The 21010-nt window shown below is 37.6% G+C and overlaps 1 protein-coding gene across 4 annotated transcripts in view; it reads right to left on the bottom strand.

Annotated features, from left to right (window-relative positions):
• LOC140741349 (dual specificity protein phosphatase CDC14A-like) overlaps positions 1-21010 on the bottom strand; it is an 89465-nt gene that overhangs the window by 52665 nt on the left and 15790 nt on the right. For 3 of the 4 annotated variants that reach the window (XR_012102054.1, XM_073071478.1, XM_073071486.1), the window contains exons 2-4: positions 20302-20392; positions 19711-19786; positions 7783-7875 (exon numbers count right to left, since the gene is read on the bottom strand). Coding sequence is in view for 3 of the 4 variants with exons in the window: in XM_073071478.1 (XP_072927579.1) it covers positions 7783-7875; positions 19711-19786; positions 20302-20392 (260 nt within the window). In the remaining variant the exon portion in view is untranslated. Of the gene's footprint in view, positions 1-7782; positions 7876-19710; positions 19787-20301; positions 20393-20669; positions 21004-21010 lie in introns of those variants that run through there. The other variant, XM_073071495.1, reaches the window with a different exon arrangement.

The following is a 21010-nucleotide window of genomic DNA, read 5'->3' on the forward strand; positions in this document are numbered from 1 at the left end:
CTCTTGTCTCACAATGATCTAATTGATTTCTTTCTTTATTTTAGCAGTTCTACCACAAGCCATGAATTATCAACAGCAAACTTACTGTTGTCTCTAATGACAGAGTGATCCAGAAATATTAATTCACACCATTGGCTAAAGCATTCAAACAGTTGTGACTTCTGCATTTTATAGCTACATTTTATAGCTACATTTTATACCTGCAACATTACTCATCTAAAATTAAAGCCGACAGTAATGACCCACCAGAGGGTAGTTTGTCTGCAAGGTCAACACCATCTAATCATGGTCCAGCAGTCCTGATTGAGACTAATCCAGTGGCATACTAAAAATAATATGCACCAAGTGAAATTCCACTTTGGAGTCTCTGGATTCCAATATTTTGTTCATAATTCACTTCGTAGCATATTATTTGTGTTTTATTCTCATGGAATATCACCTTAGTGCAGTCCTCCGTCCTGAGGTCACTGAGTACCTCTCACATTAGAAGAGTAAGGTTCTGAGAGCATATTTGTTTTAGTATGGGAAAACACATAAGCAGAAGAGTTATGCAATACTGTTATTTGTTTTCTCCTACAATATCCATTCCACGATATTAATAAAGCTGCTTTGTCAGAAATGTGTCATTACAGATAGGGCATACCCAACATAATATACAGAAGAATACCTCTATGAATGTTACAGCTTTTGGCAGTATCTTGGTGTTTCCAGCACTTTATTCCACTCATACCCCCTTTCCCAGTTGTTCATTTTGGGTTAATCAAATAAATAACCTTCCTCCTTCCACCCAGATTACCTATTTCTACCTCAATTCTTCTTCTGTCTTCAGGCTTAACTTCCTTAACAGTTTCGAAGTAGCATCACTTATACACCTCAATTGTCTAGAAAATCAACATTAAATCAGACCATACGGAAGGCTGCTGCCACAATGTTATTGACTTGTCAATATAATGGAGAAACAGTGTTTAGCTTCTGCCTATAAAGCAGAACGATATGTCAATTTAAAGCACTGATGAATTAGAACCACAACTAACCTTAAAGCAATGACAGGTTTAGTCACTTTAGCTAAAGTTATTAAAATACATGCCAGGATTATTTCAGATATTTAGAATTTTAATCATGTAAGTGCAGGGGAAAAAAAAGTTCTGCAAAGAAAAACATCTATTTTAACTGACACAAAATGCTAATCAGGAAAAAAAAATCCTGTTTAACTTGGTGGAACTGCGGTTATCGATGTTCTACTGTTAAACATAGGAATATTGAAAAAGAATGGAAACCTTCTGCATAAAATAACTTGCTTAATCGAAAGTTAGAGAGTCACAGAGAAATACAGCATGAAAACAAGTCACTTTTGACTACTGAGCCTGTGCTAACCAAGTTATTGTTAAGGAATACACCAATTGTTTATTTTTTGCAGGAAAAACCTAACTGAAGTAATTACATAATGTAAAATCTGAGAATATTGTTAGCAGGCAGAATGAAAAAGAAGGGCAGCAGGTTTAATAATAAATGACAACAGTCAGACAGCAGGAAGAAATGAGCTTGGTTTATAAAGTAAAATAAGTTAGGGTAGAATTAAGGAATAACAATAAGGAGAAAACACATTTGGAAGCAATCTATTGACAGTAGGCTATTCTGCTGAACAGAGCAAGAACTGAGAAGTAATGCAGGCAATGCAATAGTAATGGCAGACTTTAATCATCATAAAGACTAGCCAAATGAGACAGCAAATATCATCTCCAAAAATGAATACAAGAATGTATTTGAACTACTTCCCCAGAACAATACAGGCAAGCCAGCTTGCAAATGGCTATTTTAGATCTGGTCACATAAATTAAACTGAATTAATTAGCAACCTCAAGGTAAAAGTTTCTCTCGGGGGGGGGATTTCCGAGCAGAAGACCGGTGTGTCATGAGAGATGGAAGATCTAAGGCTGTGTGCTCAGAGACCTGAGATCTTTGGGCACAGGGCTCAGAAAAAGTGACGCAATGGACTTTTAACATCGTAAGCCAGCGAGTTGTTTGTTATGTCTCCCCTCTCACTGTGAAACGGAGACTCCACTTTCTCCCGTATTAGGAAGGAAGAGGGAGAGGGGGAGAGGGAGACACACACACACACACACACACACTTGAATACTGGGTGAACAACGTAGTCTTTGGAATACTGACAGTCTGTGTCTTTGCTGTTGCCTTGCTCATTCATGCTTGAGTGCTTGGTGACGGGTGCCAAGGCTTTTTTTAAAAAAACTGGTAAGGGAGGGGGATTGTTGCTTGTAGCCACTTCTGCGCAGGAGAAGAGCTGGGGGGACTTGGGGTTCTAACATTTAATTGTCATTCTTTCTTTGGGGGCACTCCTCTGTTTTCGTGATTGCTTGTGAAGAAAGAGCATTTCAGTATGTATATTGTACTGTATACATTTCTCTGACATTAAATGTACCTTTGAAGACAGAGCCATAAAGTTGTATAACTGGGTTACCAGCATAAACTAGCACGAACTGTAATAACAGATAGAGAAAGCTACAGAGAAAAACAGAAAGAAAAATAGTGTTGACTCAGAAAGTGAGGCATGGTGATATATGAGGAATAAAGAAATGGCATATTTTGTGTATGCCTGGCATAAATTGACACAGAAAGTAGTATATAAACAAGAAGCAAATGAGAATAAGAAACTTAAAATCATGATTACTAGAGCAAAGGTTTCCAGGAAACCAATATGATTAAGGGCTGTCGAATCCCCTGGGTCTGCATCCTGGGATTCAAAAAAACGTATCTGCAAAGATAGTCAATTTATTGGCTGTTACCTTCCTAAATTCCCAGATTCTGGAAAGGTTCCAGTTGATCATAAAAATGTCAATCTGACATTTCTATATTAAAAAAAGGGGGGAGGGATATATGGGTTAATTAGCCTGTTGCTGCATCTGTGCAGATATATTGTTATGCATGACAATGGGGCACATTGATGAGGTTTTATCATGCTGCAGCTTTATCTAAATGGATTTATGTTTAGCAAATTATCTGACGAGTTAGAATGGATAAAGGATAGCCAATGAACATAGTGAACTTGAATTTCAAAAATGCATTCAATGAAAATATTGTGCAAATTACTAAGGCAAATGATTTAATAATTTAAAATAATTTTCAAAACTGTAGAAAATAAATTGTGAGGAGGTCAAAATGTTGTAAGGGATAAAATCAAGACAGAAGAATTTTGCTGCAATTCTATACCCCAGTCAGCTAGGGACTCTTGGTTACTAAACATACTCAAGACTAAGGTAGATAGATTTTCAAGAAGTCCTCGTGTTAAATGACATTTTATTCATTAAAATTTAAAGCACCGTAACATGCTTTTAATCTCAGTCTTCACGCCATTGTTACTGTAAAGGCTGCCAAATAACAGGAAACTTATTTTCCATTTCCTACATTGAGGGAATAATGGCCTGTCATTCCAACCATAAATCAGATCCCCATGTTCTATCTTGCCTTCATATAACCTGTTCTGCTTAACTTTGTCATATAATTATCCCTGCAAATTCTCAACTTTTTAAGCTTTTGGTACCTCATTTTACAATGATGAAACAAAAAGCACCATTCCAATATTCCTCTCTATTTCTCTTGTCTGATTATGTGCCAACTTTGCTCTTCTATTTCATTTAGTATTCAGTTCATCCCATTTCCTATGTCTAAGTTTAATCCATTTCATACACTTTAAATATAATTCTTTCAAATCTATATTCCATCAATCACAGTATTTTATAATTTTTTAAATAGATAAATTTATTGTTGATTTTTCAAGCTGCCAGCAAGTAAAATTAAATTGTCCAGACTCTGAAACTAACTAGTCCTGGACACGGGCTATAACCTACATTAAAACTATCATTATTGAATGCCCTCAGAAGAATGCAGATTCGGCAGCTAGAAAATTGCTGTGGTCACTTTTTCCATCTAGTTCTAACAACATTCTGCATTGATCCATTTCAATTAAAAATGTTCTGCTTTTCAGTAGAATGATTGGTTGTGTTTGGGATGTTTTATTTGTTTTGGCTTTAATGGTCCTGACTCCACAATCAGCACAGGGTCACCATAACCAGGCTTTGATCCTAACCTCACCATAAGAACCATTCACATTTGGTATCAAACAAATACAGACCTCTTCCATGTAAGTGGTACAGCAATAACGCAATAACTTTCCAAAATTTTCATAAATAAAAATGAAGTTTGCAATTAATTTCTTTAAATAAATAGTGTTTAACAATGGCTACTCTGAACATTTGGGTATCTCATTAACAATGTCTTTCAACAATGCTATTCTAAACTTTGTTTGCTTATGTATTTATTGACATTCAGTGCGGAGTAGGTCTTCCAGCCCTTTGAGCCGTGCCGTCCAGCATTCCCCCAATTTAATCCTCGCCTAATCACGGGACAATTTACAATGGCTAATTAATCTACCAACTGGTTCATCTTTGGAATGTGGGAGGAAACTGGAGCACCCAGAGGAAACCCACATGGTCACGGGGAGAACGTACAAATTCCTTTCAGTCAGCAGCCTTGGGTCCTTCATTAGTTCCATTTTGTTCTTGCTTTCTAAGACAACAAATTAACGAAATGAAAATCCCCAAGAACACTACTGGTTGCAAATTCACAAGTTTTCTTCAAATGCTTCACAAAATCAACATCAAATATAAATATTCATCTCAGGACAGGATTCCAACCACACTCCAATCTCCCCACCCACCATCAGACATGTATATGTATGGATATTATAATTATGTACAATAGAATGGTGTTAGACAATAGAGAACAAAAAGGGTCTTGGAATAATTTTGGTGTTCCATGCCAAATTAGATGAACTCAACACAAATGCCAGCAGAGAAATTAGAATGGGACTCGGGGTTTACATTGAAAATTTAGATAAGAACCAAACTGTCTGCCTTTAATATTTTCCCTGCCCATCTCAGGCACTAAAGCTCAATAGTTATAAATGGCTCATTGCACGTTATTTAAACTCAGCTAAGAGAGACAGTTGAGGAATCAAGAGAAAAGCTGTCAAATTTTTACATGCAATACAAGGAAAAATTGTAACTTACATTCCTATACATGACATAGGATTATAAAGAATTATTAACTAATTTAACATAGTCAACTTAGAACACTAAAGAATTTGATAGTAAAAAGCATTTCACTCAAGTGTCCGAGACTTGGAAGGAGAAGTAATGGAGGAAATTGCTACTGAAAAAGGATATAAAAGTCTTGTATTAAATATCGACTAAGCCTTAGTTTATTTGACAATTGCAAATACAGACTTTCCTTCAGCACTCAAAGAGTCTGCATAGTGGTTTCTAAGCATGTCATCCTAACATGTACTGGTCTTTGTTGAGCAGAAGGAAACTAAAAGCAGGAGCTTCAGCCATCATTTTCCATTTCCCCCTGACTACAGGCCTGGCTCTAGTGGACTAAAGCACTGGCATCATGGCACCATTGTTTAAATAAATAAAGTAAATAAATACAATTTTAGCCAAATTATATGTAAAAACTTTGAGGGTCAGTTCAAGCCATTAATTGCAAAGAGAATTATTTCAATAGACTCTGTTCTAAATTTAAATGGGTTACTACTAAATTAGGAATTAAGGGCGTACTTTTGTTATCATAGAGGCTGGGCTTTTTTGACTATGCTAGTTTTTCTATCAAAATGAGAAATTATGAACAGAGTGGCTAAATAATGAAACAATATTTTCATTGAAGACTGTGACCACACAAATTGCAAAGGCCCCTTTTTAATCTCTCTCAGCTAAACAAAGCAGCAAACAGTTCCATTTCCTTTCTATAATTAAGTTTGATTAATATGCCTTTCCATGCCATATGTATCTTTAATTTTTTTTCTGTCTCTATTTCTCTTATCATCTTTTTCAGAAAAATATGCAGCCATTGTTTTTAACATGCCCATTAATGTAGCCCAGCATTTAAAGCCAGTTCCAGCGGATGGGACAGGTGAGATCAGCAACAAGGTCCAATGGCCAAGAAGGTGGTGCTGCAAGGACACAGCAAGGTGTCATGGCTATCCACTGCAGCCCAGGAAGTCTCCAGTCATGACGATTTTTTTGTACCACTGGACCAAGATTTTTGAGGCTGACAGAGTGGAACTGTCCCAGTGTAACAGCTTTTTCACTATAAAACTCCTCTCGCACAGATTTTGACATCATTGTTGGAAACGATAGACAACAACGTTCCAGAGCACGATTTCAATTGAAATTCAAACCACAAGCTCTAACGTGCTCGAAGTTTGGAGTGAGAAGATGGGTGGTTGCAAGGGTGTGCAAGTGGGATAAAGAAATACAATGTTGGTTCTCAACCTGCTCTCTCATGGTTTACTTGTTATATTCTAAGAATATCTTTTAGGAGATATCCATGAAGGTCTTTAATGAAAACAAATTGTTTGGAATTATGACAGCATTACATATTCCTCAGTATCATATTTCCCTCCAGAAGTCCTAATTCAGACAGCACATGTAGTTCATTGAAAGCTCTAAAGTATCTCTATATGAGAGTGATTACAGGAAAAAAAAAATCCAGGAATGAAAGGGTTTTAACTGTATGAGGAACATCTGGCAGCTCTTGGATTGTATTCCCTGGAGTTCAGGAGAATGAAGGGGGATCTCATAGAAACATTCCGAATGTTAAAAGGCCTGAACAGATTAGATATGGCAAAGTTATCTCCCATAGTAGGGGAGTCTAGGGCAAGAAGGCATGACTTCAGGATTGAAAGATGTCCATTTAGAACAGAGATATGGGGAAACTACTTTAGTCAGAGGGTAGTAAATCTGTGGAATTTATTACCACAAGCGGCTGTGGAGGCCAAGTCACTGGGTGTATTTAAGGCAGAGATAGATAGGTTCTTGATTAGCCAGGGTATCAAAGGGTATGGGGAGAAGACAGGGGAATGGGGCTGACTGGAGGAATTGGATCAGCCCAAGATTGAATGGCAGAACAGATTTGATGGGCCAAATGGCCTACTTCTGTTCCTATATCTTATGGTCTTATATTTGGAACTCAAAGCCCAGAAAATAAAAATCATTAGATGGAAGAGGATGAAGGAGCAGGAAGATTTAGCAAGCTCTCGAGGCTAAAAACTCAATCATGGGCATTTAAACCCCTTGGCCACTGGTCTTCTAATCTTATTTTTGATTAAGTGAAAATAATTTAAAATTTATCTTTAAAAGATTTATACTAGTGTTGGGATAACATCACAGAATATGCTAGGATGTAAATGTCATCACAAAATTAACAGTTTAGATGTGGGTAATTTAAGCAAGTACACCAAAACAACTCATGTTTGTTCAGAAATGCCACTGGTACTCATTCAATAACCTACTAAAGTTCAGCACCCAAGGCCAAGATCTTGGATTACATGATGCAGAAAATAAAGAATTAGTTTGTTAGGTAAAAATGCAGACTATTCCATTGAATGCTGGCAATAATGTTTTTTTTCCTCTGTGATTATAATCAGAGACTAGTTCTACAAACACTCCATTCTTCTTCAGAAGAATTATTCCTTTCTATTGGAAAACACATAAACTCAACACTTATTAGCATTCATCCCTCATTCACATAAGAACAACCAGTTATATGCATAACTGGCTTGAATTAGCGATTACCCTTAAAATGTGCTTATTTTAATTGCCTGAATACAACTATCATATTTTAATTAATTTTGCAAAGCACATAATATCTAACACAAGCATTCCACAAATTGTCTCTCATCCATTTTAGAGAAATCATAACACTTACTGAAAAGGACCCAATGAGGACCGCTGCATTTGCCTGTTTCTTCTGATCACTTCCTGTGTAGTGAACAATTTTTTTCCTTCCCAAGGTAAAAGACTATAAACACAAAAATACAAAGTGAATTATTATGCATGGTCATAATCTCCAATGAGAAAATATTAGGGGTATGCTTGCTTCCTGTTGATGTACTTAGTAATTTTATCAAAAGCTTGACTAAAATGCTTTAATCTTCAGCATGCTACAATACCCCAGCAATTGGCGATGGTGTGTCACAATTCCAAGGAAGCCAGTTTGATCTTGACATTGGATTCTGTCTCTGTGTATTTACATAATCTCCCTGTGCCCCAGGTTTCCCTTAGGACCTCTGGTTTCCTTCCACATGGCACATGCTAGATGGTAGCAGCACTTTAAATTGGCACTTGTATACATCCCTGACAGGAAAAGGAGATGAGAGCAATGGAAAATAGCTTTAGTGTATATGGGAGCTTGATGGCTCACAAGCATGTAGTGGATGGTAAGGAAACAAGCCAGTGCCAATCCTTAAAAGTAAATAAAATTTGATCAGAGCAAATACTTGAATTCTTAGTTCAATGTCAAACATTTTCTCAATGTCTTTATACAGTATAAACTTTCACGTCTAAATTTAAATTAGAAACTCATGTAAACCTTTCCTTAGTTACATCAGTGCTCTCCCACCCCACCAGTGGTCCCAGGCATGACCTGAGAGAACCTTACGTTTCTACAAAGTAACACATGCGAGTTTCCAATGTAACTAGGAATTGGCAATAATCATGGAGATAAAGACACATTGAAAAGATGTGAAGTTGAATAATATCAGAAGCTGCTTTTGTGTTGGTAAGTTACAGCACTTCCTAACGTGATCTCCCTCTTGCACATGGAAACTGACCGCTCTTCTGTTCCTACATCTTCCACTCCTTGCCCCAGTCATGTTTTTGCTTCATTTACCATTTCTTTACGGAATACAATGAGAGGTGGAAACCTTATGAAAGCTAACCTCAATAGCTGGGAACTGGAAATGATACAGGGGATGCCAGCACAAATATATTTTCCTTTCCATTCCCACTTTACCATGCTTTTGTCCATCACTACTTCTGTGTATTTGATTTTAAAAAATTAACAAATATCCAAGATATGTAGAATATCTACATTTAATGCTATTGTAGAATATACCACTCTTTAAAAACATAGTTTAAAATTCTTAATTGGGACATAAATTTCAGTTACCAAGGTGAGTTTTGGGGTACATGGAAAACAATGTGATGACACAGTGGCAAAATAACAATTTTCATAAATTCTCATTACCAATTACATAATAAAAAAAATAACACCGATCAGCCACGTGCTAATTCCTAGCTCGTTTTACATATATTCCCCTTATTCTATACTTCGCTTAGTATTTTAAAATCTATTGATCTCAGCCACAAAGATTCAATGACTACACTTTCACCGATCTAGGAGATAGAGAATTTCAACAATTTACAGCTCTGCATGAAGAAATCCTTCCCATCTCAGTTCTAAATAACTGACTCTTCCCTTGTGACTTGGTCCCTAGACAAACTCTCCAGTTAGGTAAACAGCTTCAGCTTTTACAATACAGTTCAGATGTTGATATCTTGAGATCACCTCATTAAATCCCATCAGTATCAGCTAACCTTATTCAATCATTTTACAGAGAATATCCTTATCTCCACAATCATACAGTCATACACATGCAAACAGGCCAGTCACCACACTGAACACAGATCAGCCATCGATATCCCACTTGTTTTAATCCTCCATTGATCCCATTTTATTCTCAATACATTTTTATCAAGTCCCTCCACCCAATATTCTACCTACATACTAGAGACAATTAACAGTGGCCAATTAACCTACCACTTTATCAATTTAGTGAATCTATGCTGACCAAAAGTGGACACAGAAATCCAGTGAAAGCTGATAGTGGGCATTCAGCCATCAATTTTTATTATGCATCCATTCCAAATATCTATTCCCATACCAACATAAGAACTAAACTGGTTTAGAAATAAAATAGTCCAATTTACAAATCACTTTGGACTGGTCTAAGTGCTTATAGAAGATGAGCTGGGGCACAGGCAGATTTAATGTAACTAGCATTTATTTTTGGAAAATTGAGGATCATTACTGGGTGGCATCAAAACAAGTTCAGCACTTCTCAATATCACTGGTACAAACACCAGATATTGTTTAACCTTTGAATGAAGTTACTAATTAATTCAATTTGTTCTGTGCATTGTTAAACTAATGTGACCTGTACTCCATTTACATGCAATCACATCCACACCTCCGTGCCCCCATCCCAACGCCCCACTCCGAGCTACCACTGTGGCCATTATTGGAACCGTCTAGTTTGATGTCAACAAACTTAGATATTTCTGACAAATTTTAAATGGTAGGATCAGCTTTAAAATAATAGCATCAATGCACAGTTATGATATTACGCATCTATTTAACCCCTTCCGTCACATAAGCCTAGTGGTTGATCAATAAAAGAATCCATCAGCTAGAGACGACCATCTTTTGATCACTCTCCCTCAAATACACACCAATGTACAAAGTGTACTTTCTCAAACAAGCATTCTTCAACAGAAACTAAGAATATAGCACAAAACCAATTAAACTACAGTATATTCCACCTTTTATTTGGTACTACAGAATACAAAAATTGAGTTCTTTCAACATTTAGTTGATATTTAATGTCATTTGTCATCAACCATGAAAGGATATACTCTGACATTCTCTGTGCTCACTCTGTAATTATGTTTTAGCTACAGAGCTCAATTTGTGATGATGTAACTGGTCCACTTCCTGAAAACTGGTTATAGAAGCATCATTGAAACTTGCCGCGGTGCAGTGATATCACAGATCTCTTCCCTGCACATGAAACAATTACGCTCCAACCACAAAGATAAACAGGAAATCACTCTATAATAATAACCACTATATGTGGGCCTGGAGGAGCACTTGCTGCATTAACTTCAGAAATCGTGTCAAGTTAGCTGGAATTTTTGAAAAATAGACTGCTATCCCAGAGTTCTCTGAATGTGGGATATTATTTTGCTTTATCTGCATCTTATTGCAATGACGTGTGACCATAGCTCACAATTGGAAACACTGGAATGTCATCCTAATTTACATCTTCAATGGTTAGGTGATCCCAGGCTCTATACCTTCGATTGATGGTAATTTTGCTGCCTTTATCAAAGAACATTAAATGTGGAAATTAACGAAACAATCAAGGTACTTCAATTTTATTTGACTTTTAAATATGTTACAAAAGACCCCAAAAACAAAAAATAAAGAGTCCTTTTCATGTGATTAATATCTGATCATTTCAAATTATTAGGTAATCAAGTGGACAACAGGCAAGGATGGGATCAAATCTGGCTTGACCTTAGCTGTCGTTATCATCCTCTTCCAGCACAATTGCTAAAAATAGCCATTCTGAAGGTCCACATAATTACCAGAGATGCAGAAATCTGAACAACTTCTCACCTCATCAACAGTCTGAGGACAATTGTACGCTGCTGCTGGACTCTTAGGCTACATCCACACTAGACCGGATAATTTTGAAAACGCCAGTTTCAAGTAAAAATGATAAGCGTTTTTTAAAAATATCTCTATCCACATTGAAACTGAGATTTCGGCGAATCTCCTCCTCCTGCACATGCGCAGGACACATCTACCGAAAACAAGCGACATGTTTGGTGTTGAATCTCGCCGTTTGTGTAGTTACAGACTAGAAAAACTTAAAACGACAGACAGCTGTTGGCTTTCGCGCAGGAGAACTTAAAGTAAAGAAAATAATAAAAGAAGTTTTTTTTTAAAAAAGTTTAAAAAAATATTGGAGTATACGGAGGCAACCGACAGGGAGTTCACGGACAGATTGACCTGGCTGACGACAAACATTGAAAAACTGACGAACTCTGTAGCATTAATAAAGCTCCTTGTTAAATGTATAAAACATGTCTGCATCAGTGTTATCTTGTATTTCCATACAATGTTACATTAGGCTGTTACACATCTATTGTCAGAGAAGTACTTGCATAAATAGGTAAACCACCTTCATACGAGCAAGGACAGAAAACAGGGCAAAGTGAGTATACTTATTTATTCAGTAAGTTATGGGTCAAAGTATTTGGTGAATACATTTCTAACTCTTCTGGCTTCAGGCTCTTTGCCGTCTGTTCTGAAATTGTTAGGTTGTGTTCAAGAAAACAATGAAATAGCACGCTGCCGTCTGCCAGCATTTTCAGAAGTCTCCGGTTACCCCGTCCACACTGATCTGCTGGAGCAGCGTTTCCAAAAATACCCACCCTGGAAAGCGTTTCTGAAAAGCTCCAGTTTTGGGGGATGAAAACGCCGTTGTAGTGTGGACAGAGGGTAAAAACGAAGAGAAAAAGCTTTGGTTACGGATTTATCCGGCGTAGTGTGGACGTAGCCTTACACGAGTCAGATTCAGGAGCAGAAAACGTTTAGACTGGAAACTTGCATCCTAAACCTACACCAATTTAATCTGGCATCGTAGGCCTCAATAGAATGGATCTGGAGAGGAGGTTTCCAATGCTGGTGGAGTCTAAGATCAGAGGACACAGTCTCAGAACAGAGGGACATCCTTTTAGAATGGACATGAGGAGGAATTTCTTCAGCCAGAGAACGCTGAGTCTGTGGAATTCATTGCCGCAGGTGGCTGTGGAGGCCAAGTCATTGGGTATATTAAAGGCAGGGGTTGATAAATTCTTGATTAGTCAGGGCATGAAGCTATTTGAGGAGAAGGCAGGAGATTGGGGCTGAGAGGAAAATGGATCAGCCATGATGAAATGGTGGCACAGGCTCGATGGGCCAAATGATCTAATTCTGCTCCTATATCTTATGGTCTTATACTAGGTCCTTTGAATTCAGTGGGATGGAGTGGACTGGACACCAGCACACGTAGAGTGTGTCTATTTATTTAATTGAGCCCAGTTTAAAGGATTTAATTGTCAGATATTTTCTGGTAATTGTTTTCATAAATTAAGGTTAATAATATTTGAAATAGCTTTTCAAGTCCCTGCTCTGTGCTACGTTTTACCATTTAGCCAGTTGCCAGTTTCCTAGAGGAAGACCACAAAGGGCATATTGCAGGAACAGCAGCATTTGAGGACAGGTGACTGGTGAGCTCCAGGTTTGTAATGGAAGCTTTTTGAAACTACAAAGTTGTTATTACTGTTCCAAATTTAGCATTCCGCTCTCTTTTCCCCCAAAGCAACAGTTCAGTTGCTGCAAAGTAGACCACTTCACTGGCAATCTGATGGCTAATTTCAATGCAGCCACAGGAAAACCAAAACCATTATAACTTGCAAAACTTTACCCTTGTAGTAAAATAAAAGCAATCCAGACAAAAACTTTGGGAATTAATGAAATGCCAGTTCAAAATGTAACAGGAACAATATATTTTGCAGAGCCTTCTTACAAATCAAAGTGCAATAATTTATGGATAAATTAACAAAAATAGTTCAACACAAAATTATAAACGTAAGATGACATTACTAAAGAAAAACAAGAGATTTTATAAGTGGCAATTGGTAAACTGAATTCAGTGCAGGGAAAACAAATGTAAATAACGTTATATTCAATTAAAAGAAGAATATTGTTTAATGGTGAGGAAAAATGGAGAAACAAATAATTTGGGTGGTCACATAGGCAAATCATAAAGCTGACTGGCAGCTGAAATCAATAAATCCTTTCTTTTCACCCCACACAAGACTGAACTTCAAAGATAAACGTTGCCCTTTCTTTATACAAAGCTGTATCCAAACCCTATCTGGAAAACTACATTTAATGCTTTTTGAGAACTGCATCAAGAAAAATAAATTTCCTTTTTAGCACGCAAGATAAAGACTGCTCAGTCTTGAACAGTTTAAAATATGAGAACAGGCTGATTTAACAAAGTTTGGAGCCCTTATGTTTGGATGATCAAGGAGTAATCTAATTGTGGTGGTTAAAAAAGGAATTCATTAAATTCCCGAGAAGAAAACAGCAAAATCCTACAAACTTTGTAGAATTAGCATTTTCAATGGCCATGCAATGAATTTAGGCAGTACTTTTCAACACACAACGGGGGAAATGGTAATCTGAAATCTGTAATAATGCTGTGGATCCTTGGTTAATATCCATGTTCTATAAACATTATGATTACTTGTTAGAATGAATGGGGAAAATGCATTGCCTAGAGCAGACTTCATTATGGTGGTGATGCATTTCAAAGGGAAGTATAAATGAGCTCACAAACTGAAAGAGACTATGGTCTTTACTAATGGAGACTGGAATGAATATGTAACTGCAAGGCAACATAACATTCCACACTTTGGAAGTGTAAATAAAGAATCACTCTATTATGCAGTGAATGATATGTAAACAAATGCTAGTATGAAGAAGTACACATCCAACTTTTTAGGTCTTGTAGTAATATAACTGTCGTCCACAAGCAGAAAGATAATGGACACCTGGATATCGGGCAATTGCTCATACTTGTGGAATACATTCTAATAAGCATCAATGGCTTCATCAGAAAATGAGAGAAATCACCAAGCCATTTCCAAAAAAAAAGTTGATATAAAATTACAGGAATAAGCAGTTACTTTAATGATATTAATGCCAAGATCCTGGCCCATGATTTGAAATAATTACTTGATGCATAAACAAATAATTTAGGACAGATTAATATTTCAACACAATTCGAAAACCCTTCTTGATTTACAAATCAAAATTTTACAGGCCTAAGTGCACAAAAGCAGCATCTTCGGAAGATTTCATCACAGAATTTACTAAGAAGTTAATCTTTCATTTTCTCACATCACTGAAAAGAGATGTTGACTAAATCACTTATCATGCAACCTGCTCAAAATGATCAGGCTATCTGACAATCATGTTTAGATTTCCTAACTACAGGGAATTTTACAATTTAATTTATTACAAATATCATTTTTTCCTCAGAATATCAGTCGGCATCCTGAGTATTTTCTGTGAAAACCGAAACACCTCAAAATAACATTTTTAGTAATAATACTTGTGTCAGCACCGAGTAACTGTTTTACTTCCACTGCAATATAACATTGCTGCCAATCTTCTGTCTTCTATAGATTTTTCACAAAGAGCCATTGGGAAATGCATTTAATTTTTCAAACACTCTTTCCTGACAAAGAGTAAAGAATGTAAGGCAATTAGCTTCAAAGGAAACTGATGGAATGTAGACAGTGTTTGTCTTTATCCTGCTACACTCTCCCCAATTGGAAACATCTGTATGTTGACTTCAATATTCATGCTAATTCAGAACAATAGTAAAATTATAATAATTAGAGCAATTTAGATTTACTGTTTGGCAGGAGTTCAAAATGTTTGCAAGGGTAATCTCCCACACAGTGTGTTGGTGCTTGAAGCTATATCAAAAAAATACAGAGAGTACCACCACTAAAGCAATTTTTTTTTGGAAGGTAAATGAAAAAGAAAAAAAATTATCTTGGAATCAAAGTGAAATATCTTGGGGGAGGAAAATAGAAATCACTCCCATCCTAAGCACTATTGCAGATTCAATAATTACATATTAAATTGCAGGACAGAGATCTATTTTTCTTCGGGCCAACATACCTCACATTGCATCTCACAATACGCAAATTAAAAGAGCAGGATTAAACTGTCTGGTTTTTGTGTCCTACTCCACCATTCATTAAGATCACTGAACACAAAATTGTGAGGAGCATAGAGTAAGAAACTTTCCATAAGCCAGATGACGTCCAGTGAGCACAGGGACTTCTGTTCCTGATGGCATACCTGAAGCTACACTGACATATAACATCCTTCAAGCTTTCAATAAAATTGCTTATTTGTGAATGGATTTTGAACAAGTCCAGACATTTATAACAATTTAGAACAGAACCATCACAGCTTGTAAACCACGAGGGAAAGGTACAGGCAGCATTTCAGATCATCACTTTGAATTAGTTTCAGCTCCAGATCACAACATTGAAAAGCCTCAGTTTGAGATCTAGATTTGAAGTTAACGTAAATACTGTATCCTTATGTTTAAAACGCTACTTGTTTTGTCTATTTGGTTTTCATATCCTCTTGGTGGTACATTTTTAGCTATGTATTTTGTCACCTTCCAGCATGCAAGAAAACTGAAAGAAAAAACAGGATTTAATTGAATGCAAAAGCTTAAGCTAATTCAAAACTAATTCTAACACAGCCAGTGTTGGAAATCCAGAAACAAAAATATAAAGTAGCTGTAAATACTAGGAGTATCCAATGTCTGTGAAGAGAGAAAATAATTTAACATTTCAGGTTAATGAGGAAAGACAATCTGACTGAAATGTTAACTGTTTATCGCTCCAGAGATACTACCTGATCTGCTGAATATGCTCAAACTGGCAAAAGCAACAACACATGCTCTATCACAAACAAGAGAGAATCTACAGATGCTGGAAATCCAAGCAACACAAACAAAATGGAACTCAGTAGGCCAGGCAGCATCTATGCTTGGATTTCCAGCATCTGCAGATTCTCTCTTGTTTGTGATAGAGAGTGGCACTCTGGCTGGTCTGCCGAAGGCTCTCAGCCCGAAACATTGACTACTTTTCTCTATAGATGCTGCCTGGCCTGCTGAGTTCCACCAGCATGTTGTGTGTGTAATACATGCTCTATCACTATCCCTACTCCCTTTTATTGTTGTTGTTGTTGAGTGCCGTCGAGTCATCAACTCATGGCAACCCCATGGATAGTGTAGTTCTCCATAGGGTTTTTGTGGCAAGGTATGGAAGTAGATTACCAGGCCTTTCTTCTGCACAGATACTGCTGCTGCCCAGGTTGGGACCTGGTCAGATTCAAATTCAGGACCATCTGCCTCGAAGTCTGGTGCTGATGCCACTACACCATTGGCTGGCTCCATTTACACCATTTATTTTTGCACCACCACCATCTTCAATGGGACCACAAGACAGGAGAAGAATTAGGCCACTTGGCCCATCAAGTCTGCTCTGCCATTTAATCAGGGCTGATTTTTTATCCCCTTATCAGCCCCACTCCCCACCACCAAACACATCCTTACTTACCACCAACCCCCCCACCGCTTTCCACAGTGATTTCTCCCTCCATCATTCCCTGTCTACTCATCCCTGCCCACTAACCTCCCTCCTAGCATTTATCCCTCACCTCCACTCATGGCCCCAAACAGTCCTTCTAGGCTAGGCTACACTGCAAATCTGTTCCGAGTCACCTACTGTACCCAGTGCTCCCGATGTGGCCTCCTCTACACTGGGGAGACCCAACATAGACTGGGGGACCATTTTTGGAGCACCTTCATTCCACCCACAAAAAGCAGGATCACTTTAATTCCTATTCCCATTCCTGTTCTGACATGTTGGTCCATAGCCTCCTCTTCTGCCACGTTGAGGCCACTCTCAGGTTGGAGGAGCAACACCTCATATTCAGTCTAGGTAACCCTCAACCCTGATGGTATGAAAATCAATTTTTACAACTATTGGTAATATTTCCCCCTCCCCTTTCCTACTTTTTCAATTCTCCACTCTGGCCTCCTACCACTTCTCCTCTTCTGCCTATCACTTCTCCCTGGTGCTCCTCCTCCTTTTTTCCCCCTACTGTCCACTCACCTCTCTTATCAGATTCCTTCTTCTCCATGCCATTACCTTTTTCCACCTATCACCTCCCAGCTTCTTACTTCATTCCCCTCTCCCGCACCTAGCTGGTTTCACCTACCACCTTCTAGCTTGTCCTCCTTCCCCTCTCCCCCACTTTCTTATTCTGATAACTTCCTCCTTCCTTTCTCTGAATTAATACAACAATCAAGCTTCCACAACCTTTATGAGTAGGGAATTCACCACTCTGAGTGAGGGGATTTCAAACTGTGTATTTCAAACCTTATTCTGAAACTGTGCCATCTGATCCTGCACTCCTCAGCCAAAGGAAACATCCTTCCTACATCCAGCTGTGTGGTTCAATAAGATCTCCTCTCATTCTCCTGAACTCTAAAGAATACACTCTCATGAAGCTGGCAAATCAATTTTCAAATAGAACGATCTACAAAGAATCTTGTGTCTCCGACGTGTGAAACAATTCAAATGTTCATCATGATTTCTGCTACAATTATACACAACAAATTATGGGCACTACAATAGCAATACTTGCCAAAGATACAATTGCAGGAAGAACTGATTTGGGTTTGCAGTTTTCATTATAAATATTTATGGTGAAATTGCCAATGGAAACACAAGAATAAAACCACAACAGCAGTTTTTCAGATGGATGATTGATACTTACGCCTCCGTGACCAGATGCTAGATCCTTTACTTCTCTTTTTTTAAAAGAGTAACTTTCTCATATGTACACTGAAATAGACAGTGGAATGATGCTAACTCAGCACGCCCACTCAATAACCCTCACCGGTACGTCTCTCGAATGTGGGAGGAAACCCACACGGTCACAGGGAGAACATACAAACTCCCCATAGAACAGCGGTGGGAACTGAACTCCTGGTGCTGCTGCGCTACCACATCCTACTGAGGCACTCACCTCACCTCAAAAAATTATGAGCTTGAACCCCATATACAATGTCACAAGAGCTTAATGAATCTACCTTACTAAGATACCTAAACTTCACAAATGTTGATTAAAGTCCACATTCCAACACTCTACGGCAACAATGTAGTTTTCACAGAATTATTTTAAGATAACCACTGCTCAGAACAACAAAAAAATTTGATTTTTGTTTTTGGAACACTTCATACTAAGATTTATCTTGCAAATCTCTCCAGAAAATCTCTTGGATTTGTGCTCCGCATTTTCCAGGATCCCTCCCTTCCACTCCACAATCTCTTTGACCCTCTACCGTCAAACAGGAGGTACTGTAGCATTAGGACAAGGACCGTTAGGATAGGAAACAGCTTATTCCCCCAGGCCATGAGACTACTGAACTCCCTGCCGCCGCCACCCACGTCTGATCACGTATGGTGCGAGTAGGATTATACTGCTTATGTTTGAACTTGTGTTGAAAAAGCACAGCATGCTAAATGTAAGTCTTCTGGAATATATGTAATAATTTGTTAACTTATTTGTGGTAGTAACACGTAATGCAGTGTATGTGAGATATATATATATATATATATATATATAGTTAATAGGGCCATCTGTTAATTGGTGCAGATGTTCGGTTAATTATGGCAGCCACTTAATTGGGCCAAAACGCACTGTCCCAATATGCTCAAACAAACCGGAATCGACTGACCGTGTTATGCACCTTGATCTGGAAGAATGTTGTTTCATTTGATGGTGAACAGTTGCATGACAATAAATCTGAACTTGAACATTATTTTCCTACTTCTGCAATATCTGGATACAGCATCTCCAGGATTAAGGAAGGATTACATTTCTAGAAAATTATCTATCTGATATTCCATAATATAACCCCCTTTTTACTCCGAATGAACCCCATGTTACAAGTGGAGATGTGTCCGGTAAATGGTCTACCGACAAGGGAATTCTGTGTGTTGTTAGAGGCAGAAGAAAAAAGGGCTGTTTCTTTTAATTATTAGAAATTGATGTTACACTGTTTGCTAAAGTATCATCTTGACTGTTACAAAGAAAATCCCTTAAATGGCCTCCTGCTGTGAACCAATTTACAATCTAGTCCCCACTAACAGTTCAGTTCTCTGTATACATTTTAAAATGAAAATGCCTTAATTCAATGAGCAATTTTTCTCGTGGATCTAAATGTTTTTGGTAGCTTGTGAAGTAACTGATGTGCGTGCCATAATGCTGGTCACATGGCGTACTGAAATAAGAGCTCTCCACTTTTCTAGTATTTTGTTTAGAAACACTTTTGAACCGAAAAATATTTACCTTGAGTTTTTTGTTTAGCTTGCAGCAGTATTTGTACAACATGGCCATGTTCAGAGGTCCAAAATCTGCATAGAAACTAGAAAACAAAACGGACATTAAAAAAACGGCAATAGTTAAATTAATTTCTAAAGGAACTTTATTCATTTTAAATATATATATACACACACACAGAAAGTAAGAATAATGTAACAAAAAACCCTTTACGTTAATAGCCTTTATACTACTGTAAAGCGTATAAATCACGATGGCATTATGACTAAATACTTCACTGCGTCCTAACAATGAAAAGGACAAGGTGGGCCCCACCACTTTGAAAATGTAATGACCATTAAGTTTAACCAGATGCATGAATCCAGCTTTCATTTTTAAAAATGACAGTTCATTTCATTAGTGAAACAGAAATCTTCAACGTACTATTGCAATTTTAAAACATTTCCGCTTGTATTCAAACTTTAACAAAACATAGACTTGGCGGTCATCAAGAATTTGTCTGACAAATCTAGAGACAAGTAGGAGTAACTAAAGAAGTTGTGGAAAATATTTACAAAAGTTTACCGAGAATTAAATGTGAGGTGTCTAAAATTAACTCACTTTTCATACACAAGTTCATCATCAACGCTAAAATAGTGCGTGTTCGCGGTGTTTTTGGGTTTATGTCGCAGAATAGCAAAATACAGACGATCTGAAACACAAACATTAAAAATATTATAAATACAATTCCCCGTGATGGTTTGGGGATAAATGAGGGATCCCACAATTGTAAGTGCATGTTCCCCCCCAAGTAGAGTGTAAGCAGTTGTTCAGACGCATTGCGATAGGCTGCTGCCAAACTCCCGGCCATTTAAAATTTAAAACCGCCACACCTTAAATGTTTCGTCGAGTTTACAGAGAGTTCATGGTGGCAGAAAAGTCAATCCAACATATTTAAAACTGTATCAAACTACAGAATAATTTCCCACCTTTTATAAACTCTGCCGCATTAAGAAGCTCCTCTCCATCCGCCATTCCCCAATTTCGAGAGAGAGAGAGAAAAACGAAACAAAACTCAAGAGAAGCTACTGACTGTGGAGTTCAAATCCCGTCAGCCGAGTTTAAAAAAAGAGGAAACGGTGATAATACACAAGGAGCTCGTACAAGGTCAACATTGATGGTATTTCATCCTACAGGATAAAAATGCAACATAATCCATCGCAGTACAAAGGGGAAAACAGATAAAAGCCAGGTATTTGGTTAAAATCGCCCCATCAACGTTGAAGTCCAAAAGTCAAACTGTTTTTACACTCCTTCCTGTCAATCAGCG

This window comes from Hemitrygon akajei, chromosome 2, assembly GCF_048418815.1.
Source record: "Hemitrygon akajei chromosome 2, sHemAka1.3, whole genome shotgun sequence".
Lineage (NCBI taxonomy): Eukaryota > Metazoa > Chordata > Chondrichthyes > Myliobatiformes > Dasyatidae > Hemitrygon > Hemitrygon akajei.